Genomic DNA, 27,923 nt, shown 5'->3' on the forward strand with positions numbered 1-27,923 from the left:
ATATTACAAATCAATAAAAGTAGCGAAGATGTCTTTATTTACATTGTACAGGTCAGAAAATCCCCAATTGTCCATATCGAGGACAATTACTTAATTTTATTATTTGAGTGCTGATTGGGTTACAGGAGGCTACGAGTGGCACTCGTGGTGGTGGTAGGAGTTGGCCGAATCCTACTTGCAGGCGGGGCCATCGAGGCAAAAGCCTCCGGCCGATCGGAAGTCAGAGTTTGCCGGCGCGGAGCCAAGCGCCGAAGTTTCCTTCAGCCGCCCGGGCAAGGCGGCGCTCCCCTCCGCCCCGCAGCGGTCACTCGGCCCCTGGCGCGCATGCGCCGCCCCAGCGGGCGTCCTCCCCGGCTGCTTCCTTCCCTCCCTCCCTCGTCATCCGGGTCCTGGGCGAGCGGGCGCCGTGCGCGTGTCCCGCGACCGCGCTGCTAATAAAGTTGCAGCGAGGGAAAGCGCAGCGACGGCGCCGGAGAGCGCGCCCGGGCGGCCCGTGAGTGAGTGAGGGTCCCCGGAGCGGGCGAGCGGGGCCGGGGGCTGCAGGCTCTCTGCCCGGACGGACTCGGGCCGAGGCCGGGGCGTTCCGCCGCGGGCGGAGCGGAAGCGATCCGGGGCCCGCGGGACGGGAGGTAGGCCGAGTCCTGGCCTGCGGGGTCCCGGCGGGCGGGGATGGTGCGGCCCGGCGGGCTGCGGAGGCCTCGCCTGCGGCCCAGGGCGTCCTGAGGCGGGGCCGGGGCTGGCCCTGGTCCCAGCCCCGCCGTTAGCGCCGGGACTGCGGAGGGAGGCGTTTGGGACGCCCCGGAGGGGATTCCCCGGCCCCTCTTCTGTCCCGAGGAGCAGTTTGCTCCCCCGTGCACCGCCCTCGACACACACCCCTGATAGGACCGCGGTGCTCGTCCGAGCCTGGTCGGCCGCAGGCTGCGCTGCAGAGCTGCGCACGGCGGGGTGAATCAGTGCCGCCGTCGCTTTGTGTTTCAGAGATAAGGATCCGCGCTTATCGGTGGGAATTACACTCCGGGCAGTTGCGACCTGCTACTGCTCACAGCTGGTCGTTAGACTCGGTTTCCGCCCCTTGCCGTGCCAGCTTTAACCGTTCCAGAGGTTTCTGCTTCGCGTAAACGTCTGTATGCTGCACGGAGAATGCCACGGCGGTAGCAGCGTCTTTTTGTTTTCACCACCTTCAGCTCCTGCCCGGGTCTGCACTTCGATATCGGTGCTCAAATCCATATTCCAGGCTCTTCCCCTCCTCCCCTTTTCCCCTCTTTTCCCTTTCAGCTGCCGCTGTTACGTGGAGTTTGGAGCCTAAGCTTTGAAAACTCCCATGTGGCGCCTGTCTTAAGTCTGAGCATGCTCAGTAGTCAAAACAGATTTGGGTTGCAAAAAGAACTCGGGCGAGGACAGTCGGGGTATTTGGACGTTTGCCCGTTTCCTAACCAAATGTTCCGATTCTGGGTTTGGTGGCACTGGAGAAGGGAGCTTAGGCCAGCCTGTAGGTGAGGAATGCCTGGACACCCCGGGCCAGATCTTTGTCTTGATTGTAAAGACAATGTTTCCGGACCAGCTGGAGGTCTAGAGAGTGGGGAAAACAGTTTTGGCTGCTTGTGCTTTTAAATGGGTGTGGTGCTAAGTGTATCTTGTTTACCTTATCTTTCTGTGGAAAAAGTTTTGAAGTCTGGTTGGGTTTGTCACATCAAGCCTGTTGCCTAGCACTACCAAAAGTGTTCTTATCTAGCAACAAAGACTGGATAGGTGGAGGTTGTGGCTTGGCCTCGCAGAAGTTGAGAGGAAAGGGCACTTGTGTTGCGTTTTTAAAAATTCTTTTGAAAAGCGAGAGTACTTTAACTTCCTTGGAGTACCTGAACTGTCCAGAGTGAGTGAGTTTTTAATTTTAATTTGAAAGCCGAAAGGTTGAAAACCTTTGTTCCAGTGGATTTAGTAACGTTTCAGATAGCTTGAAGTTTCTGCTGGGTGCCTGGGCAGTAGTCTGTTGTGGAGAAAACGGTATCTGCATTCAGTGTGACAGTTTCACGTTTATCGATCCGAATGTCATTATGAAATTAGGGTGTTTTAAAATCCGCAAGTGAGGAGCTACTTGGCGCATCTGTAACAGTAACTATTTTTTTCCTCTAAGGTGAACCCCCAAACTATAAAAATACAAAACAACTCAGAAGAAACACTTTAACAAACTTTAACCTTCATATAGGTTGTACATGTTATGTTTGGATTTTTAAAATTTAATTTTTATGATTGATTGCGTGATTGTCCCTATAACATCCTTCTTTCCTTCCCTCTCTACATTGCTGCTCTCTTAGTCCTTTTTTACATAACTGCTGTTATTTACGTGGGTATCTTTGTTACAAATATTCATTTATCTTTCTGTGCTTCCATTCTTTCCGATTATAGCTGAAATAGGCAATAAAAGTTAGATGAACCTTCACAACTGACTTTCATCTTAGGTTTTAAATGCATCCACGTGATACCTTCTACTTAAAGGAGGAAGAGAGAACTAGAAAAAAAGAATAAAATATTTTTGCAGGTTCTGTACAGATCTGGTAGTATTATCTGCTTGTCTGGTTCACTGTGGTAGGCGCCACAGAAATGGGTAGATTGCTATGTGTTGCATTTCTTTCCCCTCTGGCAAAGTCAGCTATTAATTTCAGTGGGAGACAGTGGCAGAATGTTGTTACTAATGAGGTTTGAATCAGATTGTTGTTTACTGTTGGTTATGTAACGTGCTGCTGGGAGTATTATTAAAAGTTGCATTCTGTAGCAAGGTAGAGGCAAGTCAGTTCTGCTTACCCTCTTCACTGGGTTTTGATTCTTGGCTGAACCTGAAGGCACATTAGACTACAACCATAATTATACCTGGGCAGGCTGTCTGTTTCCTGTTTTCATCATGAACCCAAACATTATGATTTGCAGTGATGATCTTTTTTGTCCTTTGCATTAAACAGAAGCTGTGTGTTTTCTCTCTCTACTGAAAACAGATTTGTAACTTGGTCAAATCAAAGATTTTAGTGTTTTGAAAACTAGGCAGTAAAATACCAAACAATTTTTCATTTCTTAGTACAGTAGCTTAAGTTGAAGTACCATTGAAAAAAATCTATTTGATATATGTTTTTTGTGTTATGTAAATTTTAATATTACCAATAGTTTGTAGAATCTTTGAATTAAGAAAACTCTTTTTGTTTACGACTTACCAGTGTTTATTATCACCAGATGTATATGTTGGTTGAGGCAATGAGCCACACATCTGGGTGAATTTCAGAGCTGACTTGAGTACACTTTAAGATACAGACATCTTTATTACTGTGGTTTGTCAGTCTTCTCTTTATTTCTAGAGGATCTGTGTTCCTTCTCTGTCTTTTTTTTTTTGTGCTCTGTACTAAGCACAAGGAAGAAGCCAAAAATAGTTGATTTCTTCAGATGTTACAGGCAGCTTATATCCTGTGGTTTGCCAGTCTGCCCATGAGGTCAAAGACACTGGAGAAGATTCCCTTTTAAAGTGACTCTAGTAGCCTGAGAATTCTTATCCCCCGCAGTGTGGATGTTGTAGAGAAAAGAGTATCTGGGAAGGTAGGACCTAAGAAAACTGGGGTGCCTAGATATAGGGTGCTTTGCACCAAAGATGATGAAGGACCCCAGGAAGCTGATCATGTCTTTTTCCACCTTGTTTTTCCCCTTCTGAAGTTAATAGAATAATAGTAACTGAAATTTTTAGTGTTGGATTATCCAAGTCATTGCCCCTCGCACACCCTTAACCTCTAAGCAGAACTCCGAATCTGCGAGGTGTGTCTACTAAATGGAAGGTCAAGACTTACAACTCTTTTGGAAGAATTGTTAAAAATTAAATTGTTGTTAGGACCAGCTAATTTCCCAATCTCATAGGTCACCTTCATATTCTAACAGCTTTTATTGTTTCACCACTTGGAAAAATGAGGTAATTATAGAGTTCTTAGGCTTTTCATGAATAGTCAGCTAGTTCTAGGCTCTTTATTTAGTTTGGGTTTATTTATTTATTTATTTATTTTGCTTTGGGCAGCTAGGTGGGAAGGTTTTGGCTCAGTTCTATTAGAGTGGTGCATACAGTGACTTTTCTTTCTCCTTTTTCTGTGTCCTAATTTGCTTGAGATAATATTTTGGAAGAAAGAGTTCATTATTAGGACAATTCTCTGTGTGCAATACTATAATTATAATTTACTTTTGGAAGCTAGTTGTTAAAGTGCATTTTGTGAGTAGGTTTTACTCTTGAATCCTTTGGCATCTCAGTTCCTGTCTATAATGAGTATATAATTTATAGACTGGTATTCTATGGAAATTCTCTGGAAAATGGTTTGACCTGTTGTAGTGAGATTTTAATTGGAATTTTCCTTTTGATATCCATATATATTGTTTTGTTATATTGAAAATAATAGAAAAAACCTCGTGTCCCCTTCCTAGCCTTTCTGTGAGAGTAGCAACTGGAGTCTTGGGAGGAGGCTCACATTTTTCAGATTTAACTATGATCTCAGAATATGGCTAGTACTTTCAAGGCAAGTTTTGTTTTGTTCTGTTTTGTTTTCATGGTATGTTAGGATCTGCCTAGCATCCTATCTGCTAGGCTAAGTAACTCGAGATCTAGTTATTCTGGTTTGTGTGTTTCCAGGAAGAGGGGTACTGCAGAAACATTTCAAAGCCTGTCTTCTGTTTTCTTCCCCTTTAATCACATCTTCATGCCCACTTAAATGAGTGTCTGCTTAACTGCTTGACCATTTCTCACTCGTTGGAGTTGAAAGTGTAAATTACATGAATGATGACTAGAGCGGAAAAGGTACTCAGAGCCATATTTATTCCCTTTTCTTCTGAGTAGAGAACTTGAACTTTGGAGTGCACATGAGCTGTCTGGAGAACATCTTCATAATGCGTTGGAGTATATGTTGTGTACACAGGTTAGTTCTTTGTGCTCCGGAGACAGATTTTACAGTAATGATTTGTTATCTGCACTTGATGATTTTATAATTTAAAGGAAAACAGTGTAAAGATTGACCAGGTCTTTATCTAATCCTGTGCCTACAAGCCTATACAAACATACTTGAACACATCTGGTAGGAATGTAAGAAATCTTGCAAGCTTGTTAGGGTGAGTGATACATCTAGATCAGGCTCTGCTTAATTGGAGAACTTTGAGGAGCACTCTTTAAGCAAACAGTGATTAAAAACTGTGAAACAAAAGTCTGGATGTGGGAGATAAAAAAGTAGAGAATTCCGTGGGCACAAAGAGAATAGCCAAGAAGATTATGCCATTAGAAGTGTCAGGGATCATAAGTTCAGCTCCTGAAAGGCTTTGAAATCCGCTATGAGAACTTCTGATGTCTTTGGAAATTGGGAGCCACAATTAATGAAAGTGGTGATTTAAGTGTTTCTCTAGGAAAATAATTTTGGTGCTCATGTGATTTTATCTTCTCTTTCTTATAGATGTTCCCATAAAGAATAGGATTTCTGAATCCAGAAAAGCTGTTGGCATACTTGCTTTTGGTTTCGTTCTTTTCTCTGCCTGCAATCATGGATGTGGCTTACAAGTTTTGTAGTAATTGTATACCTGGATCTAGGGTTGATTTGATGGTGATGATGGTTGTCTACTTTTGCTGACACTTGATGGTTACTAGTAGAACCACAGGGGTAAGATATTTTTGAAGCTTTACCATCACAAATTCCCCCACAAGTTACCCTTAGATGTATGCATGCCAGTGGCTTTCTTCCATTGCAGGTGATCTTGAGCACCTTGATTCCCAAACCTGCGGCATAGCCTGCGATTCTTGTTAGAAATGTCTGAGGTAGGGCCCTTCTCCTAAGCCTAATGAATCTGAATTTTGAGGGATGGTTCTGAGGAATTTGTTTCTTTAAAATTTCTGCCTGTAATTCTTTTTTATAAGTTTGGCTTAGATGATGGTGGATTGTGACCCATATGGGCATTTATTTATTTGCATGGGATGATGTCCTCAGGACATTTTGTTGTAGCTGGTGGCGTTGGGGAAAATTTGGGGATTGGTTTGCTTGTCTTTTATTTTGGATTGAAGCAGAAGGTGAAGGAGCTGTTTCTGTGAATTTACTTTAGAAGTCTGGATATGAGCAATCTGTCTTTCTGAGGGAGGATGTTGAGGGTGGTTTGTGTGGTGTGTTTATGAGAGTTGGTGAGGATGTCCTGCTTCAGTAGCTTGAGGTAAGCACAGGACCTTTGGTTTATTGAAATTACTGTGACTTCATTTGAAATGGAAGCCTTGTGAACTTAGCATTTTATTTGTACATTTAATGCATATAAAATTTAACTCCTGATCTTCCTTTAGCTTTCTTATCAGCATTTCCGAAATCAGTTGATGACAGACTCCATTATTCCAGTTGCCCCGGCTGACACCTTGGAATCACTATTGACTCCTCGTTCTCATACACTTTGTATCTCTTTCATCGGGAAACCTATTGTCTCTCATAGGTCCTCTACTTCTCAGCACCTCTCACCTCTGCGCTGCTATCACCCTGGTCTAAGCTGTCATCATCTCTCGCCTAGATTACTGCAAGTCTGAACTGGTCTCTGCTTCCACCCTTGCTGTCCACCCCTTCCCCCCTTTTATTCTCACCACACCAGCCAGAATAATTCCTTAATAATATAAATCTGAAAATACCATGTTTCCGCTCAGAGGTCTCCATTGGGTCCACATTGTACTTAGAGTACTGTAAAAGCTCAAGCCTGGGTATCTAGCACTAGCATTCTGGCTCTCTTACCTTTTTGACCCCATTCCTTACCTTCTTCTCCTTGTTTACTTCATTCTCAGACCACACTGGTCGTCCAGCTCCTTGCGTATGCCAGGCGTGCTCCCACCTCAGGATCTGCACACTGCCTGTTGCCTTTGCCTGGAGTAGTTTTCCCCCAGATATCTGCCTGGCTCAGTCTTATTTCCTTAAAATTTTGAGTCAGTTGCCACTTTCTCAGTGAGGCCCAGCTCAGCCACTCTGTTTAAAATTACACCTCTCCCCCAGGATTTCCCATCTACTATATTTTTCTCTATAATGTATAATAATAATATAATAATAGTAATAAATAGCGCTTTATTGTTCTCTATGGCACTTTTCACCTGAGAAACATGTTATTACTTATATTTTGTCTGTCTCCCTCTGCTGGAATGTAAGCTGCACGAGGACAAGTGTTTTGATCTCTTTTATTCACTTCTATATTCCCAGCTCCTAGAATGCTACCTCAATAAATATTCTTTTGAGTGAATGACTTGAATGAATTTACCAGGTTATTTCAACATGCATGGTACTCTTCCTTAAAGATTTCATTCTACAAGGAGAGACAAAAATCAAGTAAATGAACAAATTATGTCAAATCAGTTAATACAGTGAAGGAAATGAACATAGTATGGATTAGAGATTGGGGAGAATCTGCTTTGTGGGTTGATTGGGGAAGGCGTCTGGGATGTTAGCTAAAAATGAAACATGAATGATGAGAGAGCTTGAAATTAGTGGTTGAGGCTTGAGGAAAGTGATCTAGGCAGAAAATGACATTTATACAATCTTAGGTGTTAATATTAGTCATTAAATATGAAACGTCCCATTTCGAATCAAAAATGTAGTTTATATATCTCAAACAAGAAGCAGTACAATTAAAGTATGTGCTTAAACTATCGACACAGTTTTGCCATCTTAGCAGTAGTTTGTTTATGCCAGCAGCCAAGAAGCCTGGAGAGCAAGTGACTATGAAATCGTGAAACTTGTTTTCCACAGCTTGTTGAGAACTGAATGTTTCTAGAGTTTTGTTTCATTGTTTTGAGGAGCAGCATCTCATTTGTAGTAAAAGGACACACTGTGACAAGTGCTAGATACCTGGATTAGATGCCCTTTCTCGGTTTCTTTTCTGTGTCCCTGTAATGCCTTGAGCATATCTCATTGTACTTACATACAGTGAGAGAGTTTGGTGTCTATGGTGCTGTTTAACTCTGAAAGGAGAATATGTACCATTTGCATTTTCATTATTCCCTCTGCTCACTCATGTAGTATCTTTGTATGGGACTTAAAAAAAGGAATCCTCATTTATTTATTCCTCCACCCTTACATAGTTTTGGTAAACACTTGCATGTAGCACAGTGTCTGGTAGATCGTAGGTGCTTAATAAATCAGTGCATGTACCTTTATAAGTAGATATATCGTATGATAATAATTTCTGGTTTTGTGTTGACTTACGTAGAGTACTGTAGTTGTGAAATTATTTGCCCCTAGTTTCTGATTGATTTTTCTTAAATTAATTTCAACCTCTAAATTTGCATAACCCTAAATGTATTGGAGAGAATTCTTTTGAAGTATGAATGACTCTTGGTAATGTGAATATTCTCTTCAGTAGAGATTTACTATAGCTGAGGCACAGCTGCACTTTGGTTTTGAAATCTGTTTTTTCCTCTGACCCTACAAGAAATGTTTATTTTAAAAAGTACAGAATTGTGTAAAGCAGAAAATGAAAAGTACTTCTAACCCCACCCCCAGAGCTAATATCCTTTCACAAGATCTATGCACATTCTCTTTCGTTCATTAAACAAATATACGAGCGTATGTATCACTAGGCTTACAATGATGAGTGAAAACAGATATGGCTTTTCTCATGGAATTTACGTTCTTGTGGGGCCGACTGGACAGATATATGTAAAAATATAGTTATGGTAAGTGCTACAAAGTAGAGGTGTGTAATGCGGTAAGTTTATAAGAGGGGGATTTCACCTAGCCAGGGTGGTCTGGGAAAACTTCCCAGAAGGGATGCTTCAGCTGAAAGACAGGTGAGGGGTATGTCTTGTAATGTGATAGGTTCTTTTGTAATGCATGATAGCTCCTCATTTCATAGGGTTTTCACTTATGGCTGAGGTACCACTACATTTGTTTGGTTTTCTGAGTGACATTGTATGTTGTTCAATCGGTAGTTGCAGTTTTTCAAAAGAAATTTCAGGGAACCTCACACACAGAGGATCTTCTAAATTTTATTATCTTTGTTGATGTTATAGCTCTGAGGTCATTTTCCTAAGAAATGACAAAATATGTCAATAAAAGGGTATCATTAAGTCAGATCTTCATAAACTAGAGGTAAACTATAAAAGGTCAACATGATAGCAGGAAATGGGTTCATAATTGTTGAATCCCTGGTGTAAGAAGTAGCACAAATTCTTGTCTGCTAATGACTGCTAATGACTGGCCCTCTGTGCTTGCTGCATATATATTTTTTTTTTTTTTAGTCTCTATTTTATGCCCAGTCTCTGTTGGCTGTCGTGTGGGAATAAATCTAGAGTAAAACCAAGTGATGAGTTAAATGGCATATGAAACTCTTCTAGTGCCTTCTCTTTTTTCCCATTACTCTCTAAGATCTTTGAGATTGTGGACAGTGTCTTTTAAACCTGAGTTCTAGCGTGGAGTGTTCCTGGCATACACGAGTAGGCACCCAGTAAATTTTGGGCAATTATCTGTTGTCACAGACTCAACTCTCGCTTTATTCATATGATCCTCCAAATACACACATTTATGCCTTCCCTCTTGAGCTTAACTTTACGTGTTTTTTGGGTGTATGTCAGTGTGTGCTTCTTTACATCTCTACGCTATCACCTTCCTGCCCCATTTTGGCCATAACTGGAATTCCCCTTCTTTGGTAAATGATGTCCTATGTCTTCATTTTTTAGCTTCTAAACCTTGACCTTTCTAGCTTGGCCCCTGTTTCTATTCTAGTTGGTCACAAAGTCCTATTGATTGTTTATTTGTAATGTCCTTCATATCTCTTCCTTTTTTATCTCTTCTACAGTCACTACCCTGGTCTGTGTGCCACCAGCGTGGTTTGTGTACTCCGCTCGCAGTTGGCTTGCCGCCATGTTCTCCAACTTCCTTCTTTGCCCCTCTTGTTAGTTTCTTACTTGGTCATCTGCTGTTGCCATTTTGTTTTGAAATGCCTCTTAGAGCACATCTTTTGGTATGGATAGAACTCTACACTGCACATAGGATTCCTTCTAGAAGTCTGACTCCTCAGCCTTGCATTCATTCTTTCCCCGTTTGGCCTTCATTCTGTGGTGTTGCCTTTCCCTTTGATTCACAGTCAAGTTGGCTGATAGGTACCTCCCCACCTCCTCTGCCTCATTTGGCTTAGTGATACTTGGTTTTCCTTGTTCTTGTCCTTTCTTACTTAGTGGACGGTAAATTATAGATTGTCATATTCCTATTTGGCACTCAGTAATTTGGTAGTACATCAAAATTTGTGCAAATAATGATAAGCATTTATCTATACCTTATCCTTAAGGCTTTTATTCATTTAGGTGTAGTGTGTTTATGTTTGGCAGGAAGGAGTAGACTCTGTCCAAACTAGGTATTTTTACACTTTTGCTAACCCCCTCCACTTTTTGTCTGTTACTGGCTGCTTGCAGTATAGTTAATTCCTTAAGCAGTCTTGTTCACAAGTATATAATCTTTTCACTTTTTTCTTCTCCCAGTTTCCAATTATAATGGTATAATTCCACTTCCTTTCTGTTCATTTTGGTCCACTAAATAGATGTGAATTTGAAAGTGTTTGATCAACCAGATTTAATTATATTCATTCATACTGCAGTTTTGATGACAATTGTCGGACTCACCTAACACAAATTGTCCTGTATGTTTCCTAAAGGGATGTACATTTTGGGGGATTCTCTAGTTTTCAAGCTAGAAGTAGAAATTCCCTGAAAGGTGTCTTGGGTACTGTTCAGTTTAGTTCATGATTTTTGTTTCATTAAATTCTTGGTTAGCCCACTATGAATTATTGTAACAACACTGGGCTTTTAAAGAAAAAGGCTCAGTTTGGCACTGAGCATTCTAACAGATTGGTTTGATATGGCCTCAGTAAGAGCCAAAAAGAGCAGAATTTACCTTCTATTCCTGATTGTGTCATTGAAATAAGACTTTAACATTTATAAAAAACTGTTTAATAGCTTTTTATGGAGGTTTGTTGTAAAAGAAAATAACTTAATGATTTAAGTTCCTTGAAGCCTACTGATTTTTTTAGTTTTCTTAACAACTAAATATATCACCTCTTAATAATAACAAATATATGTTATTCCCAGTGATGTGCTTTAGAATAAGTGTGTTAGGTGGCTCAGGATGAGTGTGGCAGAGGTGCAAATAAAATCCACGCAGAAGCCGGGTTTTTGTCTGGGGCATTGTCTTAGGTATGCGGGCTGTGAATGTATTTTCCCTCGACTTGGTAGAGAACTCAGAGGTAAGCAAGCATGGAGCGCTTGAAAGTAGCAAAATATACAAATTACATACTCTGCGCTTAATGGCTGCTTCTTGAGACAGAAGGAAAGTTCATTCTCATCAGGTAGTTTGTCAAGTGTTTCCAAAACAACACTGAGGAATGTAGAAGCTGTGAGACAGGCAGGAAGAGGAGGCAAAGAAGAGTCAAAGGCAGGAGAACAAAAGAGGGAGAGAATGACACATACTGCTGGGAAGTGATGGGAGAACATCAGAAAGGACTTTGAGAGAGAAGAAAAGAAAAAGCTGCCATATTTCTTCTAAGATGTACAGTTCTTTTTTTTTACCTCAGAACATCTCTAAAATTGGGATGTCTTTTAATCGATGGCATCTGAATATTGCTTTTCGCCAAGTGGTAGTTTTGATGTAGCTGTCATTGTATGTGGGTGGCTCTGCCTTTGCTGTTTCTGTTGTCGTTTCAGTCTTGTTATGGGCAGTGTTGTAACTTCTCATGTTGAGTAATTGCAATTTAAAATGTTTTCTTGGTTATTGTTTTCAAATTGTCATTTATATCCTCTGGGAAGATCAAGCAAGCAGTATCAGAACTTGCAGGATGGGTGTCTGGCTTGAAAGACAATCCTAGAGCAATATTGAAATGCTTTTCATACCTACAGTCTCGATGGTAGAAGGATGATACTGTAAAGAAAAATTTTAAGTGATATTAATAAGAAAGCATTGTGCAGTAGTTTAATTTGCAGCTTTTTCTTCCTTCAGAGTTCATAAAAATGATGGTGTCTCTTAAAGGAGATGACTTTGTATATTTGTTGAAATAAAGCAGCCCAGCTGGTATATTTAAAATCCTCAGCCTGATATCAAAATTTTTTTGATTATTACAACAATAATAAGTAAAGTTGCCCTTTACTGAGTATGCACTATTCTGAGTTGTATTTATCTCATTGAATTCTCAGAACTTTTTAGGGCTATGGTTTCATGATACAAAACAGGAAAAATGGAGATTTTAGGTGTTTTAGATCCAGTAATGTCAAATCTTGCTGCTAATTCATGCACAGATTGAGATGGATTCACTTCTACTACAGCTTTCAGCTCACCCGCCTTGGTCTTGGGTCACACACATGGCTCAGTTTCAAAATTAAAATCAGCAGAATGGGACTTCTCAAACCATCAATGTACTGTGCGTTCATTAGCCACATCCTTCCCAAACACTTCGTTGATAATTTCGAGCTGTCTGTGCTGCATTGGTTCCACCACAGAACTCATGTTCGAAAATAACACGAATTTTTGACTTATCCATGGTTTCACAAACATTGCTCTAAAAAAAAAAAATTCGAAAGATAATCACAAACCAGAACGTGTGTTTGAAAGACTGAGGTTGTACCTTCACAATAAAAATAAAACTAGAAGTGTCACAGTGAAAATGAAACCACTTAAAAATGTAGACCCATATCTCATACTACCTGGTAAGTAAAAGGTCTGACTGGTATTTTATCTTGAAGGATGAAACTAAAATTTTGGGAAAACATCAGGTTATAGTAATTGTAAACATGCATTAATTGTTATAATGAACAAAGAATGAATCCAGTGTGAATGGATAGACTTAATTTTTCTCAGAAAATAATTTAGTAGCATGATATGACATCCTTCAGTTTGACATTTGTGGCATCAGCATTAAGAAGATTCCTTTTAAAAACTATTAAAATATATATATATTGATTTTCCCCCAAGGACCTCTGTTAATCTTCTGATGGTCAAATTACTCTTACATCCCACAAAGAATGGCTTGCTTAATGATTATTATAATAATGGTAGATTCCCCAAGCTCAGCCTTCCTCATTGATGCGTAAGGACCATATCACATTATTCCTGTGGGCCGTGGGGACAAAGAGAACCTCAAATATTGCTGACGCTTACACACTGCGTGCTGTACCATGAGCAATAAAGTCTCTGACCCAGGAGTCTCAAGTCCTTTGTCAGCATCCAGGAAACAGTAACAGACTAACTTATTTGCTTATAAGTAGGGTACAGTCAAGTCCTAGGTGCTACATTGTTTGCCATCAATTTTATAAACTTAGGAAATCTTGTAGTGTTTTGCAAAATTTGTAGTTTCATGGTTTATAAGCCATTATGGCAAGGGAGACATTGTGAATGGGGACTAATTTTATAAGTGATCAGTCACTAGTAAATTTTTAAAAGATTTTTAAAAATCTTTTAAAATTAAAAAAGATTTTTAAAAATTTAAGTGTATCATAAAGTATACACATCTTAAGTGTGTAGCTTGATGAACTTTCACATATATTTGTGAAATATGTATATGACACCCATAGATCAAAATGTAGAAATATATACAATTTTTAGCTCCCAAGAAGGCTCGTCAGTGACCCTTCTTAGTCCTCTGCTGACCTCTGATACCATAGTTTAGTTTTGCCTGTTTTTGAATGTCATTTAAATGGAATGATACAATATGTAATCTTTCTTTCCTTCAGTATTGTATTTATTAGATTCATCCATGTTTTACATGTATTAGTTTGTTCATTTTCATAGCTGTGAAGTATATCCATTATATGAATTTATTACCATTATTTACCCATTCTACTGTTGATGAATATTTGGGTTCCAATTTGGCACTATTATAAATAAAGTTGCTATGAACATGTACTTGTCTTTTGGTGGACATAGCACTCATTTCTGTTGGATATATACCTAGGAATGGAATTGCTGAGTTATAGGGATCTATGTTTAGTGTTAGGGGGATACTGTCAAAACAATTTTCCAAAGTGGTTGGGTTAATTTATAGTCTTACTAGCAATATATGAGATTTCTACTTCTGTATTGTCATGAACATTTTTTTTTTAAGTGTACCCATTCTGGTAGATAACGAGTGATATCTCAATGTGGTGGTTTTTGTTTTTGTTTTGCATTTGTCTGATAACTAAAGATGTTCAGCCCATTTTGCTATCTAATGGCCATTTTAATATCTTCCGTGACATGTTCAGATCTTTAGCCTATTCACTGGTGAATTTTTGTGATGAATTTTTCTTTCTTTTATAACTTTGTAAGTTGAGACTTAGGTAATGAGTACTTGGGTAATTTGCCCATACCCTGTTACTTATTTGGAAAGTATATGAAACATTTTTTGAAAGAATTCTATCAAATGTGCTTAAGTTTTTTAATCATTCCATATTTAAAGAGTTGAGTACAAGGTTTGTACCCCCTCCCTGGGCCAGTTTTAAAAAAATACTAGTGAGTGTGAGGTTTTTAAATCTGACACCCATTGTTCCTTCTGAAGCTAATCTGTTCAAGTTTATTTAATGGCATCCCCATTCACCAAAGTCACTCTTTGTTCACATTCTCTTTAAACTCTCTTGTATGTTTAATCTTTTGCAGTACCATTGTATAGTTCTTAGCCTGTCTTTTTAACAATTCATTATCTGTAATTCTTTCTCCTCTTTCTTTTTTTTTTTTTTTTTTTTTGAGACAGAGTCTCACTCTGTTGCCCAGGCTAGAGTGAGTGCCGTGGTGTCAGCCTAGCTCACAGCAACCTCAAACTCCTGAGCTCAAGCGATCCTCCTGTCTCAGCCTCCCGAGTAGCTGGGACTACAGGCATGCACCACCATGCCCGGCTAATTTTTTCTATATATATTTTTAGCTGTCCATATAATTTCTTTCTATTTTTAGTAGAGATGGGGTCTCGCTCTTGCTCAGGCTGGTCTCGAACTCCTGAGCTCAAACGATCCGCCCACCTCGGCCTCCCAGAGTGCTAGGATTACAGGCGTGAGCCACCGCGCCCGGCCTCCCCTCTTTCTTAACGTTGAATGTTTCCTAATATTTAGGCGTTTACTTGCTGTTCTTTTCACTCTGTTGAAAACCTGTTCTTTCTTATTGTTTCAGCTGTTTGTAAAAATCTTAAATCTGTTTCTCATCTTCACCTCGCTAAACTTGTATCTCCAGAAGTCATGACCTTTTCCCAATTTGAAGTTTACAGTCATCTCTATTGACAAAGCTACCTTCTGAATGTCCTGAATTCTGTTAGTTTTACTATCTTAGTCATGTGAGTTTAAAACTGAAGTTATCTCTAATTTCAAGGCACAGTTGATAGAAAAATCAATGACCGTTCATTAAACACACTCATAGTGTGTGGTACTGTGTATGGAATAGTGCCAGGTGCTGAAGACTTCCTCTTGGAAGGATTTTATACTGCATTTGGGAAGTGAAGGTATGTTCTTATTAATGTCTTATTAATTAGTTTTTATTATAAATAATCCATGATCATAGCTTCTTCAGAGAGGAGTGGTGAAGGAAGTCTTCACAAAAGGGGGTGGATTTGAGCTCATCATTAAGGATGACTAAGATTTCTCTTGGAAGACACAGATGGACAGAGGTGTAGGGATTTGGGCTGGATCAGAGGTGTGTATAGTGGTGGGTAAAGTTAGGTAGGACTAGATCTAGCCAGTCTCTAAGTCTTGACTCTTCTTTCTGAATTCTAATGATCATAATTGATGTTTGAATATCACACTTTAATTTGTAAAGTATGTGTTAGATATACATTATTATTTTATTACTCAAACATTTCAGTGACTTAGGGACCATCATCTCTGTTAAAGAACAATTAATAGGCTTTGAAAGAGTGATACCTAGTCTTGGTCCTATACCTAGTAAAGGACAGAATCTGATCTCCCTTCTGTTTACATATTACTCTTAAAAATTAAAAATAGTGATTTTTTTTGTTATGAAATATTTAAATACACAGAAAATAACATGTCTGTGTACCTTGACAGCTGATTTGCCATATTTGCTTCAAATCTTGTTTTAAAAAAAACACAGAGCTAAAGTTTTTTCCATCCTTCTTTCCCTGCTCACTAAAGACAACCAGTATTTAGTGTCCCGAGATTGGTGTGTATCATTTCCATACATATTTTTATTTTCTCATATTTGTAGATATCCATAAATAATATATTTTTAAGAATTTTATACAGATATTCTTAAAAAGGGTATGTATATTTTTGCAAATGGCTTTTTTCACTTATTTTACCGACTATTCTCGGTCCAGGGGATCTGGCAGTTGAGAGGGAAGATGAGACTACCTGCTTACTAACATTTCAGTGCAGAAAACATGCAGTAAATAAATACAGTCTATAATACGGTATCAGGTTAGGGTAAATGCCATGAAAGAAAATTGAACAGGGTGAGGAGATAGAGATTGATGTGGGAATGGAGTGTGTGTTGTTTTAGATAAAGTGGTCAGTGGTCTCCTCTTTCAGGAGATGACCTTTGAGCAACTAAATGAATTGAGAGAGTAAGCCATCTTAAGATCTGGGAGAAGGGAATTCCAGGGCAGGGAACATCAAGTTCATAGGCTTTGAGGTAGAAATGACCTTGATGTACTTGAGAAATGGAAAAGAAATCAAGTATGGTTAAGTGCAGAGTTAGCTGGAAGAATGGTTAAGCAATGGGTTAGGAAGAGAAGCCAAGGGCCAGGTCGTGTAGACCCTATAAAATAAAATCCAAATAAGTACTTTGGATTTTGAGTGAAACAGGAAGCCACTGGATGATTTTTGAGCAGGGAAATGAATGACATGATTTGACCTACTTATAGTACTACTCACACTGGAATTCTGAATAGCAGAAAGGAATGTGGAAGCTTTTTCTATACCGATATGGAAAGATCCAAAGATGTGTTGTGCATATATTTTTCTGTACCTTTTTTCAGTATGCAACTATTTATGTAAAAAAATACAATGTATTTTTTTTTATTTGCTTGTTCATTTATAAAATTTCTCTGGAAGAATATAAAAGACATATAAAAGGGATTACCTGTAAGAAGGGAACTGATGAGGGAGAAAAAAATGGAAAGAAAACAGACCACTGTATACATAGAGTTAGGGAAGACAAGGCATGTCCATACATAAAGAGCATATTAACTTCTGGGCACCCTTCGCCCCAGGGTTCCAGCCTAGCAGACTGGATAGCCACTAGTAGTTGATCAGCACTCAGAACAGTGCCTGGCACTTAGTAGGCTCTCAATAAGTATATTTTGAATGAATGAATCTGTTGATTCTTGAGATGAAACTTATTTGGTATAACTGTTTTTTTTTTTTTTTTTTAAGCCCCATCATGGCTGTTCACAGTACAGGGCACATAAGCAATCAATAATTATATTTTGAGTTTAACTCAGTTTTACTTTATGTTATTGTCTGGGTTTTAACTGAGCATATCTATTATTTTTTTGGGAAGATGCACCCCAGTCCAGAATAATCTTAATGCAAGAATTTGCTAGACTTTGTCAAAGGCTGAGCTTTAACAGTTTTTGGCGATTTTAGGCATAAGAAAGGAAGCATTTTTTCTTACTGACTCCCATTTTCTGAACATCATTCCTCCTGTTTCACTAGGTGCTTATTGTCTGTAGTTGGCTGTGTAGTGATCTCCAGGGGGATTTAACCTGCTCTTATCCAGTGGCCACTGCACATCACTTCCTCTTGTCATTGCCAAGAGCTTCTTAATGGTGCAGAATGGTAGTTTGCTTGGAGCAGGTTTAAAACATCACAGAAGCCAATAGGAATTATAAACTGACCTGGTTTGGGTCAGTTTATTCTCTTTAAATTTATTCAACATTCTTAGTTTTAAAAATATATACTGATAGTTACATGTGTTATGATTTATTCAAGGGTTTGGTACATGTTATACGGCCTTTAATACAGGTTGCGTTTGATAATGTGACTTGGATAGTATTATGGCCTTTGCCTAGACTTTCTAAGTCTGTGAAACACTTTAAAGAGAATAATGACCTTAAGGAAGAGCTAGATTTCTCTTAAGGTTTTTATTCAGATCAGGACATGTCATGTTCAGAACTGACATAGCGTGTAATATGGATTTCAGTGAAGAATAAGTACTTTAACAGTCAAATCTTAGAAGACTGTTGCAGGGCTCAATGGCCTGACCAAAGGCTGTTTTTTTGGATAATACATAGAAGGTAGAGCAACCTGGTTTTGCTTTGGTTATTGTTTGGCATTGCCAGTGACTTGAAAAAGAAGTGAGTGGTCATAGAGCTTTTAGAGAAAATTTCTCTGTTTTCTGTTTACTTTGTAATGTTTTTCTGCAGTTACATAAAAATAATATACTTTTCAGTTATATTGATTTAAATGTATGTAAATTGAATTGATTTAAATTAGAATCCTTTCCCCCTTTCTCTTTCAGGGCTTGAACCAATGAAAGAAGCATATGGCACTTGTGAAGATAGATGTTACTCCTCCCTTTTTAATTGGAACTTCTGCTTAGAACCTGTATATGACTTTTCACCTGTGATCTGTTCTTTCAGTAGCTGTTGACTTTGAGTTACAGGAAGGTCTCTGAAGATTTTTATCAAATGACGTCAATGGCCAGCTTGTTTTCTTTTACTAGTCCAGCAGTAAAGCGATTATTGGGCTGGAAACAAGGCGATGAGGAGGAGAAATGGGCAGAAAAGGCAGTCGATGCTTTGGTGAAAAAGCTAAAAAAGAAAAAGGGTGCCATGGAGGAACTGGAGAAAGCCTTGAGCAGTCCAGGACAACCGAGCAAATGTGTCACTATTCCCAGATCTTTAGATGGACGCCTGCAGGTGTCTCACAGAAAAGGCTTACCCCACGTTATCTATTGTCGAGTTTGGCGCTGGCCTGATTTGCAGAGTCATCATGAGCTAAAGCCATTGGATATTTGTGAATTTCCTTTTGGATCTAAGCAAAAAGAAGTTTGTATCAACCCATACCACTATAAGAGAGTGGAGAGTCCAGGTAGGTTTTACTCCCCTAAGAAGAATTAAAAAAAAAAAAGAAATTCTCTCTTCCTGATTTGCATGTAAGTGATTTAGTAATTAGAAGGTCTTATTAGCTTTGTATTTCCTTCTGAAAGATGTTAATCTTGGAAGTGATACTGGATTTTGAATATATCTTTTCATATGTAGGTGATACAATTCCCAAGTGGCTTCTTCTAACTCGTTGCTCACTGTAAGCTCCCATGTATCCACGCTGCCTTTCCTGTGGGTGACTTGTCTCTGTTTTACTTAAAGCCTAAGCTCCATGTGTGCACTATGTCCATTTCTTTTTGTCTGTTCAATGACTTTGTTCCTACAATTCTTATCCTTCTTTCTAGCATTAGATTTTCACTTTCTACCAGACTGTTTCTCACAGTATACAAACATATCATGATACTGCCCATCCTAAAATAAAAGTTACAAAAGAATTCCTCTCTTGATCTCATTCACACACTCCCACCTCCAATCTACTGCATTATTTCTGCTGATGCTTTCATAGGATTCTCCATTTTTATTATCTCCATATTTTTATTTCCCATTCTTTCTTGTCACCTCTCTAGTCTTTCTGTCCTACTATTTAACTTTTCAAGATCACTAGTGACTGCCTTCTTACAGACTCGAAGGGTCATTTCTCTGTCTTCATCTTACTTGCCTTCTCGGCAGCATTTGATACAGTTGCTCTTCCTTCCCGCTCAAAAGCTTTTTCTCTGTTTGGCTTCTAAGACAGTGTACTCTCCTCCTGATTCTTCTGCCTCACTGGCTGTTCTTACTCCATCCTTTTGCTGGCTTGTTCTCCCGTTCTTACAGAACTCAGTCCTTGGACCGTTTCTCCATCTATATTCTTTTCTTTATGTGCTCTCATGTCGTCACGTGTCTTAAAATCCTCTATAAGCTGATGCTCACACTTTCAACTCCAGAGTCAACTTTTCCCTTGAGTTTTATGCTTGTATATCTGGTTGCCTACTTGACATCTCCACTTGAATGTCTAATAAGCATATTAGATGTAATGTTTGTCTAAGCAGAACTTTTGACGTCTTTCCCACCAAATCATTTTTTTCTCCAGTTTTTTCTATTGAAGTAAATGGCACCAGCATTCATGTCACTAACTCCCTAAACTTAGAGGTCATCTTTTATTCTTCCCTCTTAAGTCCTGTATTTGAGGCATGAGCAAATGCTGTTTGCTGTACCTTCAAAATATATCTTGATACTATCACCTCTCACACCACTACTTTAGTACAGACCATCATCATCTCTCACCTTAAATAGTCTCCTCATAGGTCTCCCTGGCTCTCTTCTTTCCCTAACCCATTGTGTTTTCTACACAGCAGCCAGAGTGATTTTTAAAAAGCATAAATCATGTCAGTCCCTAATGAAAACATGTTAAAGGCTTTCTGTCACACTTAGAACAGATTTCTACAAGGCTCTACATGGCCTGCTCTCACACTTCTCTGTTCCTCGCCTTGCCATGTTCCTGCATCCAGGCTTTAGGTCTTGCTGTTTGCGCTACTTACTCTCCCCCCAGGAAAGGGGCACCCTTTTCACTCCTATTCAGTCCTTGCTCAAATACCTGCATCACTAGTCGACTCTATGTTAGATATCTATTTTGTTTATTGTTTATTGACTGACATGAGCAGGGCCTTCCTCTGTTTCATTCATTACTGCATCCCCAGTGGCTAGAATAGTATTGTTATCTGGCATTTAATAGATGTGGCTCAGTAAATATTTTTTATTGCATTTATTTGCAATGAATGAATTATCTAAGCTGAGATACTGGCTGGGTGCATCAGTTTTCTATTGCTGCATGGCAGATTACCACAAACTTAGTGGCTTAACACAACATGCATTTATTACCTCACAGTTTCTGTGGGTCAGGAATCTAGTCATAACTTGGGTCCTTTGCAAGGCTGTAATCGAGGTGTTGGTCAGGGCTGGGGTCTTATTAGAAGTTCAGTTTGGGGAGGGTTTGCTTCCAAGCTTATGTGATTGTTGGCAGAATTCAGTTCCTTGGAAGCTGTTGCGTTCTTGCTCGTTGTCACCTGGAGACTGCCTGCAGTTGCTCACCACCTGGCTTCCTCATAGGTCGTTCACATTCATGGCAGCTTCCTCAAAGCCAGTAAGGAAGAGAGGAAGAGAGGGTCTTCTTACAACAAGGGTGTTATATTTTTATGGAATATAATCACATACCTCCTGTCACCTTTGCCATATTTTTTGGTTAGAAGCAAGTCAACAGATCAGACTCAAAAGGAGGGGACTGATTACCCTGTGGCGTGAGTACCCAGGGGTGGGAATCCGGGCAGCCACCGTAGTCTGTCTGCCCCGCTGGGTTTCATATGGAGATACTGTAAGCCCAGCGTGGTCAGAAGACTTAAAACAATACTGAATGTGGAGACTAGAGAAAAGGGTAGCAGTGACTGTCCTGTCAGGGAAAGTTCAACCTAAGAGTTTCAGAGTGATATTTGACAGTAGATATGAGGTGATTCTCAATTTCTTATTGAGTCCAAGGAGAGCTATAGCCTGAAGGAATTGATGAAGAAAGGTGTGAGCATTTAATAGAAAAGTGTAGTGTGAAAAACTCCTAAGCTTGATACTTTCTGGGAGTAAGTCTAAGAATTTCGTGTATTCCCCCATAGATGGGGTGGCAAGTTACCTAACCCTTTCTGTGATTGAGTTTTCTCATCTGTAAAAAGGGAATTAGATTCATCAATGGATGGAAAAGTACTTGCTAAAACACTCACTGGCCCAAAATAAGTTTCAAATTAAATATCGATTCTGATAGAACACTACATTCTGGAAATAAAGCAATTGGGGAAGATGGCAGAGAGAAGATTTTCAAGGAAATACTACTAGAACAATTCCTAGAACTGAAAATTGAAGGGGCCCAGTGACTGAGTAATCAGAACAAGGGATAGAAAAAGACCCACATATGAAATTTTAGTAAATCACAGATAAAAGGAAGATTCTGAAAGTTTCCAGAGAGAAAAAACTGAACTTATACAAAGGATTAAGAATCAAAGTATTGGATTTCTCAAAGCAATTCTGGATTCTAAAAGGAAATGAAGCAGTGCCCTCAAAATCCAGAGGGAAAACGTTGTCTGGAATTCTACTTGCAGACAAAAAGTAAGATATTTTCATACATGCAAGAAATGAAAAAATTTTATCTTTCTTACCCTTTCTTAGGACACTAATAGAGGATGAGGTCCAGGAAATGGGATCCAATAGGAGGAGGGAAGAGAGGTCCGAGGACTTCAGAGTTGTGGGAGACTTAAACAATAAACTATATAGTTGGAACAGAGGAATGGAAGATCCAGGGGAAACATGGAGTCAATAAATTTTTTGGTGATTTGGGGCATCCAAAAGTAGTATTGACAGGCCATTGACAGATCTGTTGGAATTCTGGAAAGATCATTGGTATGTACTTAAAATTAAGCAAATGAAGGAACAAGGCATAGTTAACTTTGATAAAAGCACTTTTTCAGAAAAAATATAATCACAGTCCAGTTGACTCAGCAATGAATAATTTTATATATACAACATAAATACTGGATATCTATTTAACCAAAATTTTATATGTAACTTTATTGTGGGGAATGGAAGTGAGATAGAATAATTTTAAAAAGCTGCTTCATTTGCCATAAGAGCAAGTCTACAAATAATGTCTTGACAAATGAATAGTAGCAATATAAGTATATTATTTGGCAATACAGAAAGTAAATGTTACCAAAAATGGCTAAGGCGAGGTGCAATGGCTCAAGCCTGTAAGCCTAGCACTCTGGGAGGCTGTGGTGGGAGGATCGCTTGAGCTCAGGAGTTCTAGACCAGCCTATGCAAGAGTGAGACTCCATCTCTACTAAAAATAGAAAAATTAGCCAGGTGTTGTGTCATGTGCCTGTAGTCCCAGTTACTTGGGGGGCTGAGGCAGGATTGCTTGAGCCCAGGAGTTTGAGGTTGCAGTGAGCTATGATGACACCACTGCATTCTACCCTGGGCGACACAGCAAGACTCTGTCTAGAAACAAAAATAAAAACAAAAAAAACCCAAAACAAAAAATGGCTAAGAATTTAAATTTATCTATGGAAACAGTGTGGGAGGGGGCTAGAAATTGCTATTTTATTATGGTCTCTTATAGCTTCTGTCTTTTTGAACTGTCCACATATTTTGGATGAATATAAAATAATTTTTTAAAAATTATGTGCACAGATAATGTACAAGTAAGAGAGACACCAGTGATTTTTAACTATGCCTCTAAAAATAAATAAGTAAAGAAAGCCTTATGAGACTGAATTCCTACGTAGTTATTTCGCTAAGATTACTAGCCAGCTAAACGTAGAAATAAATTCTTGCTGTCTAATAGCCTACTCTCCAGGGGCAGCTGCCCCATCATTCTGTAAGGAGAACAGCAGTTGTTAACACACAGTAGAACAAAACAGTTGTAGTCAGATGTTAGCCACATATTTAAAATTCTTATTCAGTAGAATGAAAAGAAACAAAAATCAAACTGCAAATACTAACTTATAGAGCCTCTGATTCATTGTGTACATCCCTGCTTCAGGGAGGTGTAAAGTATGACCTAGGTAACTTAAAAACAAACTGATTTTGTTGATGTTGAGTGATAATCAGAATCAAAGTGAGATTTTCTAAAGTGAAACTACATTGACAAATATAGGAAAATTATAAACCAGATAAATTGTTTTATTGTTTGAAGACTCAGATTTGTTTCAGTTTAGGGAAAGGTAATCAGGTATTTGAATGTGATCATTTGGGTCTTTAGAGAAAGTGAACATTTGAATGAGGTTAAACTTTACCTCTAAAAAAAATACCTGTTAAAATGTTTAGATTTTTGTCATGTATGTTTTCATTATGGTCATATTTAGAAGACTGACTTTGATTGGAAGACTTCTACCTAGGGAATGTTACTATTTTCAGTAGAGAAAACCTTACTAAAGACCATAAAATATGAGAGATTTCAAACTAAGACAGGTGAAAGTACAGAATTGGAAATGTGGAGGTTTTCAGGACATTCACATAATAGACCCCAGCTTCACTCTCCAATCACACCTCCTTGTTCAGTGCTTGGGCCCACTGACTGGCCTTTCTCATCTCTACCTGAGGACATCTCCCTTCTCTACCTGAGGACATCTCCCTCCTCTACCTCTCCCCACCCCTGGCACTCCCGTGTGAAATCCTTCTGGTTCCTTAAGGTTCAGTCAGGTGTTGTTTTCCCACAATATTTTGTTTGATTCCTTGCTAGCTGGGGGTGCTCACCTCTGTTGAACTCCCATTGTGTTAAATTCTCGTATTGTGGTTGTTTTTTAATATGCCTTGTCTCCTGTAGAGCAGGAGTGGTATCTTTTCTGGGTTTTCTGTCTTCCAGAGTACCTTACACAGGCTAAATGCTGAAAAAGTTTTTGGTTTAGTTATTTTGTACATGTCGGTTCAGGGTTCTATAAAACAGCCCTTCTTAAAAGTAAGTTATTTTAATAGGTTTACAGTCTTGTGTGAATCCTTTCTACCAGCCACTTAATGTGGATGGGACATTTGCTTTACTCATTTTTGACGATTAACTTTTGATTTTTGTCTTTCAGTCTTACCTCCAGTGTTAGTGCCTCGTCATAATGAATTCAACCCACAGCACAGCCTTCTGGTTCAGTTCAGGAACCTGAGCCACAACGAACCGCACATGCCACAAAATGCCACATTTCCAGATTCTTTCCACCAGCCCAACAACACTCCTTTTCCCTTGTCTCCAAACAGCCCCTACCCCCCGTCCCCTGCCAGTAGCACCTACCCCAACTCCCCGGCAAGTTCTGGACCAGGAAGTCCGTTTCAGCTCCCAGGTAAGAATTTATTTTATTCATACAGAAAAAGAAAAGCCCTGAGAATCAGCAGTTGTTATTACTGGAGGCCCTCTGGGTGAAGTCTTACGTGTCAAGAGCTAGCTGTTGACTCTGTGTTCCTTAGATAATTGTTTGATTTCCAGAAGAGTTTGAATTTTATTTTGCCAAGTACCATATGTTTAAAAAATGAAGGTGGTCATATTTGACTTAAATATTTTCATATAATTTATAATACTAAGTACCATTTATTATCTTTTACATAATTGATACTGTGATAAAAACTATTGCATTAAATTTAATGTCAGAACTATGTGAGATATATATTCCTGTTTTATAGATAGAAAAAAAATTGATATCAACCCCAAAAGTTTAAGTTCCTTGCCTAAGATTGCAGATCTAATAAGTAGCGGTTCAGACTCAGGTTTGTCTGACTCTAAAGTCGTTGCTCTTTCAGCTTGACTACATTGCTTTTCAAATCATTTTAAACTTTGGAAGTTTAAAATGAACCCTGATTATCTTTAGTTAGATAACTGATGAACTGATTTGACTGGAGAAAATTAATAAGTAGATTTTGTAAAGTTTCTAAATTTTGTTAATGGCATGTCACATGAATGGATGCATCATTCTGTCACCATCAAGAAATATTTGAACACCTACTATTGTCTGGCAGAGTAATATGTAAGTATAGTAAGTCCTCACTTACCATTGTCAATAGGTTCTTGGAAACTACGACTTTAAATGAAACAACATGTGACAAAACCAATTTTACGATAGGCTAGTGGTTCATATAAATGAGCGTTAGGTTCTTAGGGCATGTTTCTGGTCACAGAAATATACAAACTTCTACATAAAGACCCAACACTTCTGATATTAAACATTGAAATAAATGTGAGCTATACATACATTTATGAAAGATTAATAAAAACAAGTAAGATAATTATTTACTCAGTTATTCCAGTTCAGGGTCGAGGGTGGCCAGAGCCTATCCAGGCAGCTCAGGGAACAAGGTGGGAACCAGCCCTGGGCAGGGCTCCGTCCCATGGCAGGGCGCACCCACACACACACCCCCCCCACGCTTACTCACTCTGAAACCATGTAGACATGCTAATTCGCCTCATGTGCATATCTCTGAGATGTGGGAGTACCAGAGAAAACCCACCCAGCCATGGGGAGACTGAAAACTCACACAGTAGTGGCCCTGGCTAGGAGATGATGATGATGATGATGATTTTCCTGATTGGTGTTATAATGAAATGACACTAAACAAAATGTTATTCAAGGACCTACCGTATATTCTTTGTGATTTCTCTACAGCAGCAAAATATAAATTGATGTAGTTTTTTTTGAAGGGGAATTAAATACCAACTGTTTAACTTGCTATTAGAAATTTGCTGAAAAACAAATTTTCATACTTTGTCTTAGATTCAGTGCTCATTGTAGCTCTGTCTCAAAGTATAGCCGGTATAAACCTTGGGATGAAAGACAAATTATATTCAATATTTGTAGTTAATGAGACAAAGAAGGATAGCAGTAGCTTTTGCAAAAATTTTCAGCCATGAGTGCTGGAACTGAAAAGATTTTCTGATTGACATTCAGTTTCCTAAGTGAATTACCTGGCCATTTAATAGGACACAATGGTCATTTTTGGATGTTGCGAAGAATTAGACAGTTGCTATTAGGGTTGATGGCAAATTTTGAAGGGGCATGATTTATCTTCTAGTTTTAAATGATAACATACACTACGTGATGATCTTGATAATTGATAAGTATCTCTATAGCATGTGTATACCCAAACTAGGATAATCTTTGTCCTTCAGATTGATTTGGAATAACTAGTTTCTTGGAGCATGTGCAAATAAAGACAAAATTTTTTACCTTGAATTCTATGTTAGTGAATTTTGGTAGTGATTCTAGTATCCTGGGTTACCAGGGATCTGGGCTAAATAAATATGGGCTTATCGTGGATTTTTAGTGGCGGTTAGGTGTGCCGTCTTTTCTCCTTTTCCCACAGCCTACATTTGTGTGTCTGATGTCATGAACCCTGCTGGTAATCTTAAGAATTTTTTAATTCTTTTAGAATAATAACTTTGATCAGGATGAAGATTTTAACTATTCTTTTGAGACTTTAACTTGGCGGTTTCATTTTCTTCCTCTTAGCTGATACACCTCCTCCTGCCTATATGCCTCCCGATGATCAAATGGGTCAAGATAATTCCCAGCCGATGGATACGAGCAATAACATGATTCCGCAGATTATGCCCAGTATATCCAGCAGAGGTAGGAGAAGTACTCGTATTTATGTTGTTTTTAACTGCTTGGCCACTTCTTTAAAAACAACTTTATTGAGGTATAATTTATATACTATAAAATCTACCTATTTTTAAGTGTATGATTCAGTGATTTTGGTAAATGTATAAAATTTTGCACCACAATCTTGTTTTAGAACATTTCCATAACTTTAGAGAGACTCCTGTGCCTATTAGCAGTCTATCCCCATTCCCACCCCCAGCTCTGCTTACCTTCTAACGTGTTTTCTGTGTCTGTGGATTTGTCTTCTCGGAACATTTCACATGGCATCGTTTAGGGTTCATCCAAGTTGTAGCATGTACCAGTACTTTATTCCTTTTTATTGCTAAACAGTATTCTGTTGTATGACTATATCACATTTTGTGTGTCCATTCACCAATTGATGCACATTTGAATTGTTTAAAGGTTTATGAACATTTGCATACATGTTTTTGTGTGGCCATTACTTTTATTTCTAAGAGTGGAATTGATGAGTTATATGGTAAATTTAACTATTTAAGAAAAACTGCAGAGCTTCTCCAAAGTGGTAATACCACTTTACATTCTCGCCAACAAAGTGCGAGGGTTCCAGTTTCTTCACATCCTCCTAACATTGTTATTGTCTCTTTTTAATTATAGCCATTCTAGTGGGTATGAAGTGCTTATTATGGTTTTAATTTGCATTTCCCGAATGAGCAATAATATTGAGCATTTTAAAACCTATTTATAAAAATAAAATGTACTTATTAACCATTTATGTATTTTCTTTGGTAAAATATTTAT

General features: G+C 38.8%; 1 protein-coding gene across 2 annotated transcripts in view; it reads left to right on the top strand.

Moving 5' to 3' along the window:
* Positions 1 to 423: 423 nt before the first annotated feature.
* SMAD5 (SMAD family member 5) overlaps positions 424 to 27,923 on the top strand; it is a 34,017-nt gene continuing 6,517 nt past the window's right edge. Inside the window, exons 1-4 of one of the 2 annotated variants that reach the window (XM_069484072.1) lie at positions 424 to 497; positions 18,429 to 19,000; positions 24,603 to 24,854; positions 27,012 to 27,131. In XM_069484072.1, coding sequence (XP_069340173.1) covers positions 18,598 to 19,000; positions 24,603 to 24,854; positions 27,012 to 27,131 — 775 coding nt within the window. In that variant the 5' untranslated portion in view covers positions 424 to 497; positions 18,429 to 18,597. Of the gene's footprint in view, positions 502 to 18,428; positions 19,001 to 24,602; positions 24,855 to 27,011; positions 27,132 to 27,923 lie in introns of both variants that reach the window. The other variant, XM_069484073.1, reaches the window with a different exon arrangement.

This window comes from Eulemur rufifrons, chromosome 10 (genome assembly GCF_041146395.1).
Source record: "Eulemur rufifrons isolate Redbay chromosome 10, OSU_ERuf_1, whole genome shotgun sequence".
NCBI lineage: Eukaryota > Metazoa > Chordata > Mammalia > Primates > Lemuridae > Eulemur > Eulemur rufifrons.